The following is a 22,607-nucleotide window of genomic DNA, read 5'->3' as shown; positions in this document are numbered from 1 at the left end:
GACACACGGTGCTTCTTCCCTTCTGTGGGCACTCCTTGCTCCTCAGCTGTGGTACTGAACAGAGCTGAAATGGCAAACCCACAAAAACCCCCATTTTTATTGAGCAGGGTCTGCAGGGCTGTGCCACAGGAATGTGGGGATCCATGAATGCTGCTGGATGGCTTCATGGATAATCCTGGATTAATACTGGTTTTGTTAGCAGGGGTTAACCTTGACCTCTGGTTTCTGGTTAGGTCTTGAAGGTGCTGACCCAGCCCATCAGCTGCAGTGTGTGAAATGTTGGCAGAGCTGGTTTGGTAGCTGGTGTGAGCCATACCATGAGGAGCAGCCCAGGCTTTTAGAGCAGCCATGGCTCCTGCAGGATGGATGGATCCAGAGCAGCAGCTTTCACTGGAGAACATCAGCCTGTGTGTGCTCCTTGCAGAAACCAGTGGGTGCAGCCTAATGAGGGATGGAATTGGATTAGCAATTGTTTGCTGCATCCTCCTCCTGCCTTGCAGTATCTAATGAGCCCCCCTTGGGGCTCAGGAGCTCCTTCTGCCTTGGACAGAGGCAGTCTTACTCACTGGGGGAGATGTGTGTTCCTCTGAGGGTTGGTGGATTTTTCAAGTGAACTTGAGTTTACTTCTTCCATGGGTGATTTCTGGCTGCAGTTCTGCGTCAATATTCAGAATTTTGTGTCAGCATTGAAGTACTTGTTCAGAAAACACCAAATAGTGAGCAGCTTTACTCCCAGAGCTTAGTGTGAAAGTATATTCCAACACAAAGGATAGTGAAGGTGAAGTAATTGGTATATCCAAGGGCATTTTTTTTACCCATTTCTCTATTAATACCTTTTCCTTCTCCAGCAGTGCTGAACTAACACCTGCTGCTGCTCACTTGAGCCTGTGTGTTAACTTATGGGGCCACATGAATGAGGAACTGATTTGGGTTAAAAATAGGTTGTTGATGAAGATGTATTTTTACCTGGGATCAATCCCCTGGTGTAGTTTGTGTGCATTCTGCAGGCTGTTGTACCTGGCTGCTGGAATCACTGCCCTGCCTCACTTCCTACAGAAAAAGCAAAAAGATAAAAAGACAGATAGGCAATGAAAACATTACATTTTCAAAGTGCATTAACAATAGAACATGGTGATTAGTAATGCAGATCAGCACTTGAATCAGACTGGGAAAATCATGTTTAAAATCCAAATCAGACTGAGTTTATGTCTTCTCTGTAATTCATGACAGTTTTTTGGAATTAAATACACCAAAACCTTCCAGTTAGTCACAATTTCCATGTGTATACATATGCATATGTTTAAGACTAGCTATAGGAATTGAGAAGTGCTCTGATTTTGTGTATCTTAAGAACAACTTACAAAGTTATTTCATGTGAAGAATGTCTGGCCTATTTACAGCTTCTTTATGGTGCTACATTTAACTCCTTCCCTGTCAGATCTGTCAAACCCTGGGATTTTCCATGGCAGTTCTAAATGGGAAGGATGGCATGTGGGACAGCATCTCCAAAATCCAGCCTGTGCTGCAGCCTGTGATCTCTGCCAGATGAGAGAGGCCACAGGGCTCTGGGAGGGTTCATTTTGAGTAAAGCCTGAAGCAAAGAAAGCTTTGCTTTTCTGCTTTCTGATACAGTTTTTCAGAATCATTGTTTTGTGATGTCAGTGCAAGTCTGGTGTGGAAATCTGCATTTTTCTTAATAGTATGTTGATGCAACAGAACCAAGAGAAGTCTTTCTTAGCAGCCCCTTTGGTAGCTGTGACACTTTCCTTTAAATAAAAAGCCTTTAGCATGTACAGTTTAGTCTGCCTGGAATGGAACACTTGTGGATACTGAGCTGCTTAGTTTAAGGCAGGAACCTGGGATCTGAAGCTCCTGTTGGTGTAAAAGTCAGTCATTGAATTTTCAGAGGTTTTTGGTTGTCTCTGATTTGGAGAAGACACCCTTCCTCCCAATCCCACATTTTTTATTAACCTGCTGCTTCCAAGTCTCCAGTTCTTGTAACATGAATTGTATTGAATCAGGGCAGTGGTCTCTAACATCGTTTAGGAAGGAGACCCTTATACAAAATTTTTGTTTTTTCAGCTCTGTCAACTACTACAAGAGATATTACAAGTCTCCTGTCTGATATTAAAAAAAAGTAAATAAATAGCTGCTGTGTGCAAATAACTGGCTAAATTTCTTGAATTTCTCCTACAGGTGGTTTGTGTTGGCTCAATAGCAGAACTGGAGGAGCTGTCTGGAGTGAAAGTCACAGATCTGCATCGAGAAAGGTGGGTCACAGAGGCTCTTCACTGGCTATTAGAAATAGATGAGCAGACATAAAATCACCTTGGGGTTTTTTTTGCTCAAACCCTGGGAAACAGATCTAGGGAATAGAAAAGTTGTAACAGGACTTGTGATTAACACATATAAACTTTCTTCTTTTCTGTTGAAAAACACTTGTTGAACACTGTTAATATAAAAATTACAGAGACTGTCAAAGGAAACATTTTGAAGAGTCAGTAAAATGAAAGCCAAAACTGTTGTCATCCTAACATAGCAGCATGACAGGAGCTTCTCCTAACCTGGTTTTGTTTGGGGTTGTTGGGTGTTTGTCCCACAGCTGTAAGAGCTGAAATAAGGGATGCAGGGCGCCAGATGGCTCTTAAGATGCTGTTCATTGTATCCAGATGATACAGCAATTCAATGGTTGTGGGTGACAAGAGCCTAACCCACAGCTGTCAGCCTCAGCTGTGGGCTTGTCTGGAGCCAACTCTAGTTCTGGTTACAATGCATTATATACTTTTAACACATAACAGCTAAACAACACCTTTACTATTACCTGTAGCCTATCATAACTATTAATATAACCATATTCATGTTACAATTTTCCAATCACAAAAAGTTAGTACATTACAGTTTAAGCTAGAAGTTGTTTTTCAGTTTTCTTGCAGTGGAAAATTGAGACCTTTTTTCTACTTGCAATATTGGCATTCTTCTTTGCCTGTGAAATCTTTTTGCTCGGTAAAAACATCTGTGTGAGGTGGATTTATCCTTTGCTCTGAGCCATAAAAACCCCTTCTAACTCACATACTAACATATAACATTCCCTTTGCCTTCTCAGTTATCCAGTAAGACTGGCTCAGTAATTATTTTTTTCTATATCAAAAGTTATTGTCATTTCTGTTCCTTCTTGAGATTTGTCCTGGTTTGAAGGACAGGTGTTTGCCAAAAAAGGCAGAAGCTTCTCTTTGAAATGGCCTCTGAATAATTATAATTTTGAAATTAAGGGGCTCTCAGGCAAAGATATGGGAATTAGGAATAACAGTTCTTTACTGGGAAAATTAAAATAGAAATACAGCATTACAAAGAACAATCCCAAACCCTGCCAGAGTCAGAATCCAAGCTGACACAGTCAGTCAGTCAGGGTGGTGGCACAGTCCCATTCAATGGTGGCTGCATCCTCCTGCAGGGGCAGATGTGGTTCAGCTGGAGCAGTGCTCCTGGAGAAGGTGCAGTTTCCTCTGAAGCTCCAGGGATGATGTGGAAAGGTCTGGCTTTCCTCTGGAATCCAGTGGAAAGAAGGTCCCTTGGTGTCCAAAATCTCAGTTTTTCTCTGCTTAGGAAAGGCTTGGCTGCTCCCCTGGCTGGAGCATCTCCCAGTGGGATGATGGAATTTTATCAGTCATGCACTGGGACTCAATGGCCATGAACGGGAGATGGGCTGTGGAAAGATAAAGATGATTGCCCAGCTGGTTTAAAGATGGCCCATTAGCAGATAATATGTGCCAGGAGATCAGGGGCACTGCCCCACCCGGGTCAGCAGATGGGGACAGAATCCACATTGCTGGGCACAGCCTGGATTGTAACCAACACAAGATTCTACATTGAATAGACATGCTCAGTACACAGATACTTTCTGCTGTTTGTCCATGTCTGTGAGGCTGTCCTTTCCCTGCTGTCCCCAGCATTGACCAGCTGTCCATCCCGTCGCGCTGCGGGAAGGGCTGTTTGCGCCGCGTGCCCGAGGTGTTTGACTGCTGGTTCGAGAGCGGCAGCATGCCCTACGCCCAGGTGCACTACCCCTTCCACAACAGGAGGGAGCTCGAGGACGCCTTCCCTGCCGACTTCATCGCCGAGGGCATCGACCAGACACGAGGATGGTAATTCTCTGCCATTTCTTCTCTCAGCTCATCATCCTGTGTCTAACACTGTGTTAAATATCAGAAACAAATGTCTCGAGATTCAGCAAAATTCAGATTGCTTTATTTTATATAGACAGAGCAATGCAGCGCTGGGGAATGTGGGAGTCACTGCTCACTCCACACTCCATCAAACCTTGGTTTGCTGCTTCTCTTTACAGTATTCTTGTTATGATCAATAGTTGTTGTTTTTTTTCTATCATAATTTTGCCAGGTAGCCAGTGGTGGTCAAAAAATATCTGTGAAGTGTCTGGGTGATGTGAAGTCTCTGAGTGATTTGTCAAGTTTCATAGATAATCATCTGGTCTTGGTAGAGAAAAACCGGCAAAAATCAGGGAGTCTGGTCTTTGTAGATAGCAGCATTGATCAAACAAAGGCAGGAAGTCTGATTTTGCAAAATCTATCAGACTATTGGAAAGTGATTTTGTTGCAAGCTGTCAGTACATACAACTCACTTAGAAAATGTAATATTCATAACAGGGAGATTTAAAACAGAATTATTTAATCATGTATTTTCCTCTATCTAGTGTCCCTGCTTCACTTCAGACTTTAGTATTCTGGTTTATACAAACCCCAATACTTCTATGATTAGCACGAATCTTTCATCAATTATCACAATTATGTCCTGGTTTAGGGCAAATTTGAGAGGAAACCTCTGAATAGGATCCCTCTAGGAAGCAGATTCAAGCAGTCCCTCCCCAGCTGTTTTGGGGAAACATTTCCTTGGAGAGATGTTGAAAAAAAAATCTGTTTATTTAACAGGCAAAGCACTCCCCAGCACAGAAATGAACAGTACTAAACAACAGAACCTCTCACTGCTCTGAGGAGATGACAAATTCAGCAGAGTCCCTTCTGTGGGTCACAGCCCAGCTCACCCAGGCTGTTCTCAGTCCCCTCTGTGGGTCACAGCCCAGCTCACCCAGGCTGTTCTCAGTCCCCTCTGTGGGTCACAGCCCAGCTCACCCAGGCTGTTCTCAGTCCCTTCTGTGGGTCACAGCCCAGCTCACTCAGGCTGTTCTCAGTCCCCTCTGTGGGTCACAGCCCAGCTCACCCAGGCTGTTCTCAGTCCCTCTGTGGGTCACAGCCCAGCTCACCCAGGCTGTTCTCAGTCCCCTCTGTGGGTCACAGCCCAGCTCACCCAGGCTGTTCTCAGTCCCTTCTGTGGGTCACAGCCCAGCTCACCCAGGCTGTTCTCAGTCCCCTCTGTGGGTCACAGCCCAGCTCACCCAGGCTGTTCTCAGTCCCCTCTGTGGGTCACAGCCCAGCTCACCCAGGCTGTTCTCAGTCCCTTCTGTGGGTCACAGCCTGGCTCACTCAGGCTGTTCTCAGTCCCCTCTGTGGGTCACAGCCCAGCTCACCCAGGCTGTTCTCAGTCCCTTCTGTGGGTCACAGCCCAGCTCACCCAGGCTGTTCTCAGTCCCTCCAGTGCTGGGAAATGTCACAGCCCAGGTGGGCCCAGGTGTGAGCTCCCAGTGCTCCTCTGGGTTTTCAGTCCAGAGCAGGTTCAAACAATTCCAAGAAAAAAGGAAAAAAAAAACCAGAAAGACAACTCAGTCCAGGGAGCTTCTCTGCCTCAGCTGGCCAAAAACTAACCAAGAGCAAAGGAGAGTCTCTCCTGCTGTCCACTGCAGACAGCACAGTCTGTGTGGAGGATACAGGGCAGCAAGTGCAGTCTGATAACAAACTCTGCACCTTTTCTCTCCCCCTTCACTCCCAGAACTGTCTCAAAGCTGCACAACTCAATATTCAACATCAACAGAAGAAACAATTTGGGGATACAAGCATCATAAAGTCACCCCAAGTCACACTACAATGCTTTGCTGTCTGCTTTAATGATCAATATATTTGTTTAACAGATTTTATAATGTATTTACTTCAATACTTTCATGCCTGTAATGCTGTACAGATAATTTGACTGTTTCTGTACAGGTAAGTGTATAATTAGTTCTTTTAAACTAAAGGAAGGTAGTCTAAAGCTTGGTGACAAAAAAGTTGCTGTAGAAATACAGTATTAGCAAGAAAACTTCCCAGATTTTATGGAAGACATCATTAGGTAATAGGGCACATCTTTGGCCTGGTAAGGAAAACCTCAGCAGCTGAAGGATCACAGAACTTGAGTTATCTACTGGAGACAGAGCTGCAGTGGAGTCAGTTGAAACAGAAGTCAATGTGTTGAGGATTTCAAGCCAATGTATAGCTTGGTGATCTTTACCTCATGATTAAACTTGAATTTTGGGTTTATGTGAGTACAGAATAAAAATTAAGTCAAACCTTACATTGTTAAGATTGTATAGTTTACAAAAAATCCAAGTTTTTAGCTGTGAACTACATCTGCTTCTTTCATTCTGGATAAATCCTTTTCAATCATGGGTGAAAAATTTTCTCTGATTTTCTGTGGTTAATGTTCTCATACATAGTTGTATGCCCACATACAGTTTAAACTGTTTAGTCCATGGCTGAAGTTTGAGGTTGACTGTGAAAATTGACAGATTAAGATGAATTTTTGTGTTTTCTGGATTAGTGAGTTTGACTGTGTCCAAGCAGAATTTTTCCATCCAGTACTTGAGATATTAGAGCTAAAAAAATTCCTGTGGAATACAGTTGGCACTTCACTTTGCCCACTCCTCTACTCCCCCAACAAAGCAGGCAGGATGCCAAATACAAATAAATTTCATATTGTAGTGAAATGTCTTCACTTTTCAACCTCTTAATTGTGATATAAGAAATTATCTAACACCTCAGTATACATAGAGTCAAGTACTGTTGGGTAACAAAAGGAGAATTAAAAACTTAATTTTCCCTCTTTATTATGTTTATCTGGAAAAAGTGCTTTTTTTCTTTTTTCATGGAAGAGCTCTTGATGAAGATATTTGGTGTGAGCCCTCAGGCTTGTGTACCATAGTCAGGTACAAGAGGAGGCTTTCCCTTTTCAGGTGGGGCAGATTGCTTTTTGTTCTTAACAGGAACATTAGAGTTCCTGGCAGTCTTACCCAGAGTCAGGTGTGTTTCACCTGTTTGGGGTGGGAATCAAAACAATGCCTCAATTCCTGCTGCTCCCACCTTTCCCAGGTTGGTAATGAGCTGGGGCTTTGCTACCATCAAGTTTTGGGTGATTTGTAGTGGAGTGTATTTGGAGTGATTTGTGGGAGACAGAAGGAACTAAGATGTGAGGTCTGAGAGAACAATGAGCAGGTGAGTTCTGAAGTGGTGAGAGCACAGGATGTGATTTGTATTTGGCACATCCTGTACAAAGTGTGAAGATGGAGAATGGAGATTGGTTTTGTGTCAGGTCAGAGACTGCAGCTGCTGTGAATTGAGGACTGGCAGGTGGGGGAAAGGAGCTGCAGGTCTGGGGGATTCTGGTTCATTCCACACAAGAGGAGAAAAAATCAAGGGAGACAAGGGGAAAATTAATGTGACAGTGGTGATTGTCCAGGAAAGTGATATTTTTGATGACTTTGTGCATGGATAGAGGAACAGCTGAATTATATTTGTTAAAGCCACAGGACTCTTAGAGTAGCTGGGTTACAAGACTGGCAGTCCAGGCAGAGTGGTGGGAATGGCTCTGCCCCTGTATAGGGAAATGTGGCAACATTTATGGTTGTGGTCAGAATGTGGTGGCCCACAGGGAATTCACAGCTGAAGGGTTTGGCATGGACCACAGGATCATGAATTTACCCACAGTTGTTCAAGGAAAAAAAGGATAAAAGATTCCCTGCCTGTTTTCTCCTAGGTGGAAAGTAGAGCAAAGGAGTGAATTACTGTCCCTGTTATGACTTTTTTACTGTTGTGTGACTGACAGCTATTTATCTGCAAGGACACCTAGAAACAGTCTGAGATGTGGTGAATGGAAGGTGAAGCAGCAGAGAAATTGAGGAAGTTTTCAGGAAATAAACGTGTCTGTGGGCAAGAGATTTCAAAAATAAGGTGCAGGAAGACACTGCTTTAAAATATTCAGAGTGAATTTTTAAGAGCACAACCTGAGGAAGAATCAGAAGGGTTCCATCAGAATATGTGGATCACAGGTTTTCAGAGACAGTCTTGTAGCTGTCATCAGCTAAGGCACCTCATGCTGAAGCTCTGTGGGTCTGACAATTTGAACATAAAATTTGTGATGTGTCCTTGGATGCATTTGTTCAGAGCCCACAGTCTGTCTGTACAATTTTCCTAATACAGGGAATTAGGAATTCCTAAACAACATTGAAATCTCTCCTAGTTGGTTCTGCTTTGGGCTTTTTACCTGCAAATTCAGGTGCTCTAATAGGAGAACTTTTGACCAGTTTGCAGAATGTGCTGGGAGTTTGTCAATGAGGAACTTTTTAGTAAGTACAGAGGAAAAACTACTGTGTTTGTACTGAACTTTCAGCCCTGTAGGCTTGAGGTATCAGTCACCTGAATAAATAGTCAGATATTTGTGTTTAGGAGTTTTCTTAAGAAAATTAGAAATCAAGACAAGGATTTTGAATGCAAATGTTTGTGTGCAGGTGGAGGAGTATTGGTTAAAATACATGAAATGAAACTGCAGTTTGATAAAGAGAATTTGTATCCTGCAGTGTGAATTGAGGTGATTTTGAGAGTTAGGGGCTGAGACAAGCATCAGAGTTGTCATGGAAGTCACTTAATGAATGCAACAGCAACCTCTGCAGAGGACCCTCAAGTGTCAGAATAATGCTTTTGCAATTACAGGCTGCTTTTTGATAGAAACAACTTTGGAACATACAGATGGATTTTTTTTTTTCCCCATTGAAGTGTTTCTCCACTAAATCTTCATGCAAATACATAGTTCTGAGACATAACCTCCTGTGCCTTATTATAGCTTTTTTATAATCACCTTCTCTTTGAAGGTTGCTAAGCAGTTGTCAGTGTGATGCCTGTTTTGAACCAGGAAAGCTGTGGCCCACCCTCCAGTTACTTTCTTAAAAGTAATTACCAACAGTGCAGTTCCAGCAGCTCACACATCCCTCCTTTGGTGAAGGCTCTGGCTCCTGAGTGTGAAATTATCACATCATCCTGCACTTCCACTTAATTTCCCAGATATAATCGTATATCAGCCTGTGAACAATAGGTGCCTGTGCTTGCTGCAGCACTGATTTCCAGAGTGTCCCAGTTTACAGTGATTGCAAACACATCAAATAGAACCTCTGCTGCCCTTTGTTGTGGGAACATTCTCTTATTTCCTAGGGATAGCTGATTTAAGCAGGCAACCTCAACCTCCTTCCAATCAAATCTTTGGCAGGATTGGAAGGAAGCTTCTCCCATTTGTTTTTATACTTTTATACTGTGTTTCATTGTCTGTCAGGCTGAAGAATACACAACACATAAGCACACAAAAGTGTGCTGGTCCTGAGTGCTCTGTTTGGTCCTGTCTGATCCCGTGCTCACAGGGTTGCAGTGAGCAAATAGCAAACTTGTTCAGGGGCAGAATTCCCTTTTTTGTACTAAAGAGGGAAAATGCTGCAGTTTCCTCCCTCATGATCTTTCTAATGCTTCCTATTAGAATTTTTCTGCCTTTCTGGACTAGCAGATCCCAGCTGAGCAAACAGCATGATGTGTTACAAATAGGAAGATCTACTTTCAATCAGCTTCTCTTCTGATTCTTTGCCACATAAATCTTCCCCAGATTTAAAATTTATCTTTGCTGGAGGAAAGCAGCATAATGAAACATTTATTCTGTGATGAAGACATGCAGACTTTAGCTTGGTGTATTTATAAAGTCCCATTTATGTTGTCTCTTGTTTCAGGTTTTACACTTTGCTGGTGCTGTCCACTGCTCTTTTTGGGAAGCCTCCTTTCAAGAATGTCATTGTGAATGGCCTTGTCCTTGCCAGGTTGGTGTCAATCAGCTCCTTCCTCAGCAGGTTTTTAGTCAAAGCATGTTTCAGATAAGACCTGCAAATTGTAAATGGAATGTGAAATGGACTTTGGGGCTGTTAAGACTTGCCAGGGTGGTATCAGTGCTGCAGGAGACAAGAGGCATCTGAGAGTGAGAGGCTCACACATCCCAGCATCTGCTGCACTGGGTTCTTTCCAGCAGGATTAGTCCTGCCTTGAGAGAGAAAATGAATAACAAGAATTGGAAAGAAATTATACCTTTTGTGCAGAGTAAAGGAGATGATAAATGTAGTTTTAGATGTTATTTAAAGTTATTTATATTTATTTTCGAATGAAACTTTGCCAGTGGGCTGGAGGGATCAATTAAAAACAAGTGCATCTTTCCTCAGCTTGAGTAGGAAGGACAGATTTCCTGCTTGGATTTGTAACTTGAGAGCTTCTTGGGTTGGGTTTTGGGTTTTTTTTTAGTTGTTTTTATAGGTTCAGCAGTCCTACAGAAATGATGTGCTAATATATAGATACATATAATTATGTCTGTGCCACCAGGAACATACTAGGACAGAAAAACTGAGCTGGGTTTGAAGTGCCTTTTTTCTTTATCCATGTATTACAAGAATTCTGGGAATTGATGCCTACTTTCTGATATCTTCTAGTGATGGCCAAAAAATGAGCAAAAGGAAGAAGAATTATCCTGATCCGATGCACATTGTGAACAGTTATGGAGCTGATGCACTCAGGTGGGATTTCTTTGGTGGATGTTCAGTGGGATGTGTTGGCTCCTGCTCATGGCAGGTCCATACCAAGAGGCTTCCTTGGGGGTTTGACAGTTAGCAGCAGGAAGGAAGTTAATTTTAGAAGCTTCTAGACCACTGTGACAGAAGTAGCTGCCAGAGTGGATGACTCCAAAGAACTGGCAATGGATGCAGTGCGTGTCTCCCTCCCTAAAGCCCAAGGGATCTGCTTCTTCCAGCACTGATAGTCTGAGCTGAGCCAGTGAAAATGTGAATAAAATATTTGATAACAACACTACAGGGTCACTGTTAAACTATTGGCTTAGAGAAAGGTCTATGCATAATGCACAAAACATTTGTTTCCTGTTTGCACTATAGGTTTTTTAGAGAGAAAATGCTTTGTTTTTGTGGATGTAAGTACATAATTTGCACCTAATAGTGGTACCAGAAGAGCAGAAATGGAGCAACCTAATGTGTGTAGATAAATTGTCCTGGTCCAACAGATTAAACACAGTTCAAGTGGTTCATTAAAATTACAGGAACATATGATGTAATTACACAGTCACTTGGTGCTCTGGCTTGGTGCACTGACTACATGCATCAAATGGTACCTTGAGGTAAAGGTACATAAAAGACATTTTAATAACTGCAGGAATGCACTACTTGGGCATTCCTCTAGAGCCCTGTAATTATTGTGTATATAAGAAACCCTTCAACACATTGTGTGTTACAGTTCTGTTACACAGAACTGATGGCTGAATGGAAGCTGAATGTTTATTTGGAGAAGATGGTTGTAGCTTCTAGATAATTTAAAATAATCAATGTGAAGATCTAATTGTTTCAAGCTTTAGCATTTGAAATACCTAGTACATGTTTACAATGGAGAGTCTGGTGGAGTTCTTAAATTTAATCAAGGTTGTGCCTTACAAATAAACAAGGTGTGTTAGCAGGGTACCACTGAGTTGGTAGCTGCAATAAGAAGAGTGAAAAGGGCTGGAGTTACTCATACTGGAGATTTTTTAAATCACAGGTGATGTTTCTGTTAAAAAAAAAAACAACTAAAAAACCTTGCCTTTTTATAAACAAGCCAAAAAGAATCTCAAACACCAGAAGTTACACTTCCATTATTCATGTTTTTTTTTTTTTAATTTCTAAGAAGCTAATTCATTTTTCTGCCAGTGTACTCATTCTTTAATGTCACATTTATTTATACCTACACCCACACAGAGAGTAAAAAGCATTGCAGCCTGGGCTCATTTCTGGAAGGAGCTCTGCAATTCAGTTCTCTGCCTTTTCTGAGGTGCTTGATGTTCTCTGTTTATAGCAAAAGCTACAACTGAGGTTTTTTCCTTGGCACTGTTTCCCTGCAGAGTTACTTTAGCTTTTGCAGTACACAAATATATATGTATTTTCTAACTCCAGCTCTGAAGTATTCTCAGCAGCAGCTTGATAAATAGATCAGCAGAAAATAGAGATATAAGTTGGTGAAATGAATATGGAATTGAATAGAAAGGGCAAACAGCAGAAATAACAGCACAGTAAATTTAACAACCCAACTTGAGGCTTCATGAAATTTGAATCCTGAGTGAAATCTGTCAGAAGGGCCAAAACAGTTCCATTTCAATATTGCTGAGACCTGGGCTGGAGACCTGTCCAAGTTGAGCTGTGTCAGAAAGAATTTGCTGGTCAGGTACTTCCAGAGCTTTGCCTTCCTCTGTCCTGGGTGAAGATTGCTGTTGGAAGTGAGGAATTACATCCTCCTCTCAAGCTGGTCTTGAAATGCAGAAGAAATAATGCAACAAGCTGCTACTTTAGAGGGGTGAAAAGGAGAGGACTTAGTTTTTTTCTCAAGCATTTTCAGCTGACTCAGTAACACTGGCTTGATGTGAGGAAGGTTTTATTTTCTGCCCAGTGGGTAACTGAGTGGCTGTAACTAAACTGATGGAACTCTTGTTTTCTTGTGTGCCTTATTTCTCTTTCCATAGAATAAATGTGTCTTTGAATTGGAGTAATTGAGGAAATTGCTCTTCATTTAACAGTTACATATTGTAAGGCAGAGTAAGGCTGCTTTATTAAAAGAAACAAAACAAAACAAAAAAACCAAAAAACAATACTACAACAGCACCAAAGCATGGCACACAAATAATTGTGATAGAAGAAAGATGTGGTTTCAAGATAGACTTAAATTCTACTTTCATTTAAGTAGTTACTAGTTCATTGCCATTAATTGTTCTGTTTTTCTATAAATGTATAATTTGAATTCAGGTAGGAATTCACTTGGATCATATTTGGGGTGCATTCCCACCCAAGCCATTCTATGAATCTGTGTTTAAAATGTTTTTATTTTTTAATTCAGTACTGAAAAAGCCCATTTCTGTGCTGCATTACTGTTTATTCTGGCAGTTCTATTTTTATCTATTAGTTTTAATGCAAGAAGCCCTCTCTCCTGAAGAATTTATGGTCTGGTATTCTTGAATGTGCTGTGTCAAACCCCATTAAGATTTTAAAACCTCCTAAAGGAAGTGCCTGTGAAGTTATATGAGTTTAGAATCATGATTTTAAAAGCTTAAAAATGTGAGAAAATGGGTTGATAAATTTGGATTGAAAAATGCCACAATCTTTAAAATGAAAAAATGTTTGGTTTAGTTTTCTTATTTGGAAAATTAAATGAAGTGTATCTAAATCAAGTTTATATTCGAGTTTTTTTGATACTTGAGTAAGGCCTAGTTTCCCTTTCAGTTAGCTTGATGGATTCCAGTTTATTTCGCAAGACAGAATGTTTATTTGGGGAAGAAGGTGGGATAAAGCATAAAGATTTATTTTTCTAACTCAGAGACAGCAAAGAAGCTGAGGGACATTTCTGTCCCTTGTGTAAGTAGTTGGTGTCACCTCCATCCTCTGCTTTGGTCCCTCAGAGCTGGCTCTGGAGCTGAGGCACATTTGTATTGTAGGAGGCACATTCTTTGTTCCCTTTTGGGGCTGTTTTTCTTGAAAATGTTGATTTCTGCTTTTTCCCTTGCATTTGCCTGTTTTGTTTTGCTCCTTAGTTCTGCCAAAGCTTTTCATAATTGAGGAGATGAACAAGATTAAGTAGGAAGATACTGGGCAGTGGTTAAGGAATTCAAAATATTACCAAAACAATAAGTGCCATCCTAAAGATGAACCATGCAACCTCTGCTTGTTTTATACTGTGATGGTATCTGAACATGTGTTAGCACTTCAGTGAACTTCTAGAGCAAAAAAGAAAATTTCAATTCAAATTCTGTATGCAGCATCTTAGAAAAACTCCTGTAACAGTTACTAGTAAATGGTTTTAGGTACATGCCTACAATACAGTCATCTTTGGAGATTTTAGAGTGAAACCCTATCAGTATGTGCAGTTTTCAGCTTTGAAGTATCATGCTCCTGTTTTGCAGGTTGTACCTGATCAATTCTCCCGTGGTGAGAGCAGAAAACCTGAGGTTTAAGGAGGAGGGAGTGAGGGACATCTTGAAGGATGTGTTCCTGCCCTGGTACAACGCCTATCGCTTCCTGGTGCAGAACGTCCAGATCCTGCAGCACAAGGTACAAGCCTGGGGCTGGGGCTTTCCTGCTTCTTCAGGGCTAGAGGCAATCAGCAGTGCAGGGAAATTCAGATTAAAAGGGAGCTTTGGTCTCTGGAGGTCATCTGATCTTTACCTCCTTGGTCTAAGTTAGATCAGGTTGTATATTATGTTTGCTCTTTGTTTGCTGTTTTGTACCATGCTTTGTAAAGTTGTAATCACCTGCATCTTCTTGACCAAACTTACTGAGTAGAAAGGAGGAGAGGAAGGTGGGGGACTGCCAAGCCATGACAGCTTCTCATTTCTCAGATTAGAGTGCTGTTGAGTCCCTTTTATTTCACATCAGTAGGATGCTGCTACACTCAGACTTGTGAAATTGGAGGTCCAGACCTGGTGCTTGTGGGGTCAGGACACACTGAGCAATTACTTGCTGCTCCTCACCCCCTGGGAGCACCAGTTAAAGCCAGGTGTGCTGGAGGGATCCTTCTGAGATGTCCCTGCTAAAGCTGGGTGGGTTTTCCTGGCAGTGTTTCCAGAGCAGCTGGAGGCAGCAGTTCCCACTGGTCCTGCCTTAGTGCTGCTGATTTTTCTTTGCTGTTCCTCTGTGGTGTGGCCAGCACAACTCCTGTCCAGGAGGATCTGTCACTTGGGCTGCAGAGTTCCTGTGCACTGAGATCAGTGCTCAGCACCATGCACACTGAACATGAGCAGAACTGCAGATCAGTCAGGAGGGTTATTTTCAGTAACTCAGTAGCCAATTCACAGTGGCTGCTGTGACAGTTTCTTGAGCTAACTCAGGAACTTTAATTATGAATCTGCATTAAAATGCTTAACTTGGGAATACTCAGTCCTGAATACATTAGCCACAGCAAGGAGATTGTCTTCTTTAACATGACAGTAATTTTTAATAAAAGTTATATTTAAATGCAACTTAGAAAAAAGGTTCAGAAATGGAATGGAAAGAAAAGCAAATCACAAAAGCAATAATGCTTTAGACTTGTAGATTACATTTGAAGTCTACTAAAAATGCTGGATGAGTGACAGGAGTTTCTACACTTCCAGTATGAAAGCAAGATTAAAATTTCTTATAGTAATTTTTCATTAAAATTGAAGATTTGATGTGTATATTGTATAGTTTCTATTGAAACTGATTTTAATCTTTCAGCTGAAATGAATGATTAGCATGTTTAGTGCAGACTTTTATGGGAGAGTGGGAGCTAAATGAAAAGTCCAAACCTTGTACTACATGTGCAGTTACAATGGCAGCCTGGTCACTGTGGAGAGCTGTCATTTGAATCAATAAAGGCAGCTGAATTCAGAAATCAGAACAGGAAACAGGTGACTTTAACAATTGGGTTTATCTGTTTTAGCAACTTCTTTGGGGAATAAAGTTTGCTAACTCCAGACCCTAATATTTAACAATTCTTTTTTTAGGATCCCTAGACAACATGCATCAGGCAAACTTAGATGTTACCCCCAAAATACACTTGTTTATCCTGTGTTGACCTTTGAATTGTCTAAAGTGAACTTTATAGCTTTTTGCTGGGATCCAATTAAATCTTGCAATGTCAGCTTGGGGATGGAAGACCCTAGTGGAAAATCCAGGTGCTTAAGGAGATAGATTTGGCAACTCAGTAGATGGATTTTTTTCTTTCTAAATAGCAAAATCCTCCTTATGCACCATGTTAGGCAAAAGAATCTGCTGTTGGAGGTGATAATGCTTAAATTAGATTTCATGCACAGGCTTAAGCAACTTGTTCATTGACTTCTGCTTCCTGCAAGAGAGAAAGTAAATTCCCAGTGTCCTGGATGAGGTATAATAATGATTTAATGCTTATTGTATTGCCCCCTTTAATTGCAGTTGGTTAATTGCTGCTGAGCTCACACTGGGCTTGCTTCTCTCCTGCATTTCTTTCCTATGAATCTTCTCCTTTCTACTGTGAAAGTGGATTTGTAGTTTCTGGGTTGAACAATCCAAACAGAGATTTTCATCTGGACTCTGAGGGAAGAGAAAGTTCTAAAGGCTTTTAAAACCAGCTGTTAAATACTGTTTGTGAATAAAAAAACCCCAAAACCTGTTTCCAACCTGTTGTATGAATGTGGGAAAGAGTCAGAGCAGGCACAGACATGGTCTTGCTTGCAAGGCCCTGCAGAAGCAGCAAAGTGATGCCATTTCTCAGATGGCTGCAAACATCAGTGCAAAAATGCACTGTGTGCATGTTGGATGCTAAAAATTCCACCTGTTCTTTCAGGTTGCTACATTCATTCCTGTTTTAATGTGTTGAAATTGTCACATGTTCTTAAAACAGTAACGGTGTTGTTTTTAGGCCTGCTCCCAAATAGAATCCATCTGCATAGTGAATTCCTTAGAAAAGCCTCAGAGTCTCCTGGATGAAGGAGCTGTGTGAATTCAAGGATCCTGCCCTGTGTCTGGAGCTCACCCTGTACACATGAAAAGGATTGTTCTGCTTTTTATCTGCTTTAACAGCCCCGAATCACTGGCCTCCTAATGGCTGTGGTGAGCAGCAGTGAGAGACAGGTTTTCCACAGCTCCTTCTCTTGCATACCTGTGTTTGGAATTTAATGTTTGCTGGTAGGAAACCAGTGTAACTCAGGGAAAATGCCAAAATAGTGGTGGCTGACAGGTAATTGGATATAGATGTTTGATTATATACCCTGCTGATTTGGGAATGTGCTTTGTGTTTTGATGCTAGGATGAGGGAAGAGAATTCCTTTACAATGAGAACACAGTTAAGGAGAGCAATAACATCATGGATAAATGGATTCTTTCTTTCACCCAGTCCCTTATCCTGTTCTTCAAAGCTGAAATGGCAGGTATGCATTTTTGCTCAGGGGGTCTGGGGGTGTTTCATGTTTGATTGCAGAACTTGCCTTTCCACACAGAGATTCCCAAATTTCATGAGAGACTTTGATAAAAGGGAGGAAATCTTTAACCAGCTGCCATAATCCATGGAATGCTTCTTTCAAGGGTGTTAAGTCAGATTTTGCTATGCTTGTTCATGAGATTTCAAACAGTGATGAGGCTTTTTTTGTCACAGCTAATCCTGTGAGCTCAGTGATGGAGCTTGTTGCTGCAGTGCCTGGAGCAATTAATAATATTATAATAGTCACTAAAAGACAGCAGTGAAAAGGAAGCCAAATAGAATTTGGAAAAGCTGTAAAAAAAAAAAAAAAGGGATAAAATGGGCAGTGCTCAAGTCAGCTGAATAAAATAATTTTAAGAGGTACATGAACACTGGCAATAAATTTTTCCCTGGTATAGTTCCATGAGAGGGTTTTTTTGGAATCATGCTCTGGGAGTGTGTGCAGCAGAATGGATGGTATTAGGATAGCTGTAAGAAGATAATTGTCCAGGTTTTTTTTCCTGCATGTTGTCTTTTCAATCATCCCATACCTCTTGATGCTCACATTACATTGGGGCATTTAATTGCAAAGAGGAGATGCTGCAAGAACCCCCTGAAGTAGTTGATAAACTTGCAGATGTGAGCTCACCTAAGAACATTTCATTAAAGGAAAAAAAAAAATCCTCAAGCTACCCAACCTAGCATGATAAAAGCTGGCTCTCATTGATGAAAATGTGGCTTCTTCCTGCAAGTTGTTGTCCTTGAAATTTGATGGTGGCTTGTGTCAAGTTTCATGTTTTGCCAAGCAGAAATAAGTAGAGCCTGTGCAAGTTCATGTGCTGCCTGTAAAGAGGAAAATACTCTGAAGGACAGCAGAAAATTCATTTGTGAGTTGTGAACTTGGGATCTTGGATCAGTGTATGGTTTAAACAGAAATATTTGTAGGAAGGTGAATATGAGGGTAGAAACTTGAGTTGTCTGCTCTGAATTTCTGAGAGGAAGATGAAGCTGACAAAAGGGGGATGTGTCAGTGACCATCTTTACAAAGTAAGAAGATCCTCCCAAGCAGGAGAGGAGAGGAGAGTTCCTGTTGGAAAATGGCAGTGTCAAGACTTCCAGGGCAGTAGTGTTGGTATGAAATGCTCTTGTCTTGTGTTAGATGAAGATAACATGATGTACTCATTAAATGAGTGGCAGTTTCATTTGGAGGGGATTAATAAACAGAATTTTTCGGTTTCTTTTTCTGCATAAACTCTGGATTCAGTCAGGCAGATCTTAATGAGATGCAATGAATTTGTGTACTGTCACATGATACTTTAATCTCTTTTGCAAACCTGTTTTGGGATTTTTTTTTTCTTTAAAAGATTTTTCTACTTCTTATCACTTCAAGGAGGAATAATATCAAGAAGAGACAAGGGAAGATTATAATAGTGACTGATACTGTCAAATGCTTGATATAGGAAATAAATAAAAATACAAATTCCTGCAGCTGGAGATCATGGAGTGTAAGAACACACAGGTTTGAAACTGGCAGTGCTGAGGAAACCCCACTGACCAGGGGAATGCTGCAGCTGGACTCTGCTTCCATTTCATCCAGTGTCTTGTAGAGTGGAGCTGAATTTTACACCCATCTCCAGCCCTTGGGAAAATGTTTCCATTAAGTCCAACTTATGGTAATTCTGCCCCAGTTTCTCCTGGACTTGGAGAGGTGGCAGTGTCAGCCCAGGGTGGGATTGACCTCACCTGAATGGCTGAACCTGTGCCCTCTCCAACTCTGGGGTGCCAGAGAGAGAAGAACTCCAGAGAGGGGAAGAGCCCTCTGTTGGTCTCATGGGGAGAGCTTTGCCTTCCTGGAGTGTGTGCAACTGCAGAGCACCCAGCCCCATTCCCAGTATTCATGGAGAGTGGCACAAGTTACATTGTGTTGAAACCTGATGTGTTTCAGGGGTGTTAAAATTTTGTATTAAAAATCAATAAGCCTTATTAGGCTTTTATTTTCTATTAAAGTGACTAATACAAGGACTTATTTAAGTAAAACATTTTTTCCCCGATAACTGAAATGAAGCGTACATCCATTTTTTCTGAATCACAAAAAAGCAGATTTCACAATTTGGCTACAGCTATTGAGAACAGAAATGCATTTTTCCAGGCTAATACTGTATTTCTTGTTACTCTGTCCCTGAAGGATGGGATTTTTGATTATTTTAAAATTTGTTTATAATGGGTCTCCTGACTAAATAATGTGTAGCTAGAGGAAAGAGTAGGATGTTTTAGGAATACAAATGACCCCATAAATTAAGTCTTCTCCACCATGGTGTGAATCTTCTGGGCATTTGCTTTTTAGGTTTAAATCTCAGTTCTCTGCCTTTAAAAACACTTCTGCTTTACAAAACACAGTGAAAAGTGTGGTGGCGCATTTAAAGCCAAGATCCATTTTACTCAGAAGCTGCTTGATTAATGAAACTGCTTCAGAATGGAGCTCAAGGAGCTCTTGGCTTTTAGAGAAGTTAAATACAAGTTTTTCCTTTAGAAAATGGAGTCCTGTGTAAGGTCCATCTCCCTTATTCCCCCAGTTTTCTCAGGAACAGCTGAAATTTGTTTCCCTGTTGCGTGGTGATGTTGGTGATGGCAGTTTTCCATAATTTCAGTTACACAGAACTTGAAAATGCAGCTCTGTTTATCTTTTACCTCATCAGCCTTGCTGCTACTTCACATTTTAGCTTACTCTGTTACTTAGAAAAACAGTGAAAAACTGTAATTAATTCAGGGAGACTAGGTTGAAGTAGGTGTCTCATTTTAAATCTGCTGAACAAAAGGGGGAAGCATTGGCAGTAATAAAGAAAATTTTATTTTCTGTTTCTGTAATAATTTCTATTCAATGTCTTGGCTGTGTTTGCAGCATGTGCAAATGGAGGATTTGCCCAGTCCCCTGCCATTAATAGTCTCTTATCCACTATCCTCTTTACCAGTCAGATAAAAAGCATAAGGCTCCCATAATGTCTGTTTGCATGGGATTAGAGAAGCAATTTGGGAGGGGGGAATGTGTTTTGAGCATGAGAGTGATGCTGTGCATATTCAGAATACAGCTGTAAAATGATCAATATTTAGCCAATTTTGGGAGCTTTTTGCTGTGTTTACCACCAGGACTGTAAATGCTGATGTGGTTTGTGAGTGAGCAGCTTGCAGAGGGCAGATTTTACCTGCAGGACCCATTTTCCCTTGCAGCTTACAGGCTGTACACGGTGGTGCCTCGGCTGGTGAAGTTTGTGGATGTTCTGACCAACTGGTACGTCAGGATGAACCGCAGGAGGCTCAAGGTAGGGATCAGCTGCTGCACTCCTGCACTGGCAACAAAGTCCTGGCAGCCCTGCTGATGGCAGTCATGGCAGCTCCACACAAGATTTTGGCTTCAAATGCTCTCACAAAATGTAACTGTTTTCTCTCCTCTCTGCTTTGTGGGAAGAGGCAATCAAAATGCCCAATAATTCTGTTGCACTTGCTCAGTGGAATCGACCAAAGTTAATACAGATTGGAAAATAAGTGTATTATATTAACATAGGAAACTTTTGAAGTGCATTTCCTGATCCTGAAATCTCTCTTTTTTTCTCGGTGAATTCGTCATTTAGGGTGAGAATGGGACTGAGGACTGCATTATGGCCTTGGAAACTTTGTTTAGTGTCCTGTTCTCCATGTGCAGACTCATGGTAAGGGAATTACACCCAACTCTCAATAACATTTTAAAGCAGTTAATGTAAAAGCATCTTTGTGTATCATAGTTCATTTTCCTTTTCCTTTTATTTGTTTACCTGCCCCATGGTTGTAAAAAGGTGGCTTGTATCACCTGATTGATGAGGATACATCATAATTTCTTCCCTGATACCCAAAAATAACATTTAAATATCAGGCAGGAGGTAAATAAGTAGTATGAATTCCATTATTTATTTGTCTGCATTTTGAACAACATCCCAGTTGCAGACACTGTGTAAGCATTGTTTTTGCTGAACTGTCCTTATGTAATTCATGGTATTACTGATTCATAATGTACAAGCAATAAAGGAAAGCTGGTGATTGAATGCAACATTACAGGCACCATATACTCCATTTATCACTGAGCTGATGTACCAGAATCTGAAAACACTCATTGATCCAGCCTCGGTCCAGGAGAAGAACACTGAGAGCATCCACTACCTCATGCTCCCCCAAGTTAGGTAAGAGACAGCTCTCAGGGGGCAAAATTGGGGTTTGGTTGTTTGTTGGGTGATTTTTGTTCATTTTTGGGTTTGTTTGGGTTTTTTTTCTTAAATTTTCACAGAACAGTATTCCCTCACTTGTGTTTAAAACTGCATAACAAGAAGCCAAACTGCTTTAATAATGTAAATATTTCTTTTTCTCTGAAAAAACTTTAGGATGTTAGTGAACATATTCTTTTCTGTGAGCACAGAATGTTTATATTTTGATTAATAGCTGATGAATTTTAGTCTCTTTGCTCTAGGAGAACATTTCCCTTGCAGTGCACTTCACACTCCACCCTCAATTTTAGCTGGGAATTTTCCCTCCATATTTAGGTAGTAGATTTATGTTAGCTTAAAGGACTGGAGATGGGAAGGAAAGCAATTAGGAGGAATGCATGTTTCCAATTCGTAATATTTTCTTATGGTGGGAAGGAATATCCTTTTTTACTCCTCAAAATGTGTGTTGGCTCAAAGCTGTAGTGCCTGACTGTGAAAGGCCCTGTGAAAGGGTCAGAGAGATCACTGGAATTGCAGTGGATTAAGTTCCTGCATTTAGTTCCTGCAGCACTTTCTGCTCTGGGTATCTGAAAATAAGAGAAAAAACTTCCCTTCAGCATTGCAGCTCAGTGTGAAAACCTTCAAGGACAGGGGACCTGACCTTGATACTTCACAGTTTAAAAATTTAAACCTTCTCTAATGGTGTATCTTTTTATGGCTGCTGCATGCTTTGGGGAGGGTGTATGGTCTTTGTGAGAGCTTTAATAGTGAGAGTTACTGCAACAGGGAGCTGGAGATTGACATAATGATGGTGCTGATTTTCTGTTCCCTGGGCAAGTGCTGTGAAGAATATGTAATCAAGGAATGCCATCCTCATCAGGGAGCTGCCAGGAATAGGTTTGGGCTGCTGTAGAAGGGAGTCAGGGAAGGATGGGGAGCTGTTTGCAGGGACTCAGTTCAGGCATGGGCTTAGCACAAGCATTTAAAAGTGGCTTAGTCACTCCTCATTGCAGTTACTGCTGACTTGCTGCTGCATCATGCAAATGTGGGATGTATTTGAGGCTTGCACCACTTTTCTCTGTATTGCATTTTGTTTGGGTTTTTGTCTGTTACTAGTTTGTAGAATGTATTGGATTCCCTGTGTATCAGTTGTTCCCTTGTTCCATAGAAAAAAGCTTTTTCAAATCCAGAGTGGTGTTGAAGTTGGAATTTCACCTGGAGTTGCAAA

The 22,607-nt window shown here is 41.2% G+C and overlaps 1 protein-coding gene across 1 annotated transcript in view; it reads left to right on the top strand.

The window, feature by feature from the left end:
* Window positions 1-22,607, top strand: part of IARS1 (isoleucyl-tRNA synthetase 1) — a 94,004-nt gene that overhangs the window by 48,021 nt on the left and 23,376 nt on the right. The window contains exons 16-24 of the mRNA XM_079317486.1: window positions 2,197-2,270; window positions 3,948-4,142; window positions 9,923-10,009; window positions 10,667-10,750; window positions 14,161-14,308; window positions 17,001-17,121; window positions 20,376-20,467; window positions 20,777-20,854; window positions 21,237-21,358. Coding sequence (XP_079173612.1) covers window positions 2,197-2,270; window positions 3,948-4,142; window positions 9,923-10,009; window positions 10,667-10,750; window positions 14,161-14,308; window positions 17,001-17,121; window positions 20,376-20,467; window positions 20,777-20,854; window positions 21,237-21,358 — 1,001 coding nt within the window. The remainder of the gene's footprint in view (window positions 1-2,196; window positions 2,271-3,947; window positions 4,143-9,922; window positions 10,010-10,666; window positions 10,751-14,160; window positions 14,309-17,000; window positions 17,122-20,375; window positions 20,468-20,776; window positions 20,855-21,236; window positions 21,359-22,607) is intronic.

Source organism: Erithacus rubecula (assembly GCF_903797595.1).
Source record: "Erithacus rubecula genome assembly, chromosome: 13".
NCBI lineage: Eukaryota > Metazoa > Chordata > Aves > Passeriformes > Muscicapidae > Erithacus > Erithacus rubecula.
Note: the sequence above shows the minus strand (reverse complement) of the source record. Positions and strands in the feature narration are given on the sequence as shown.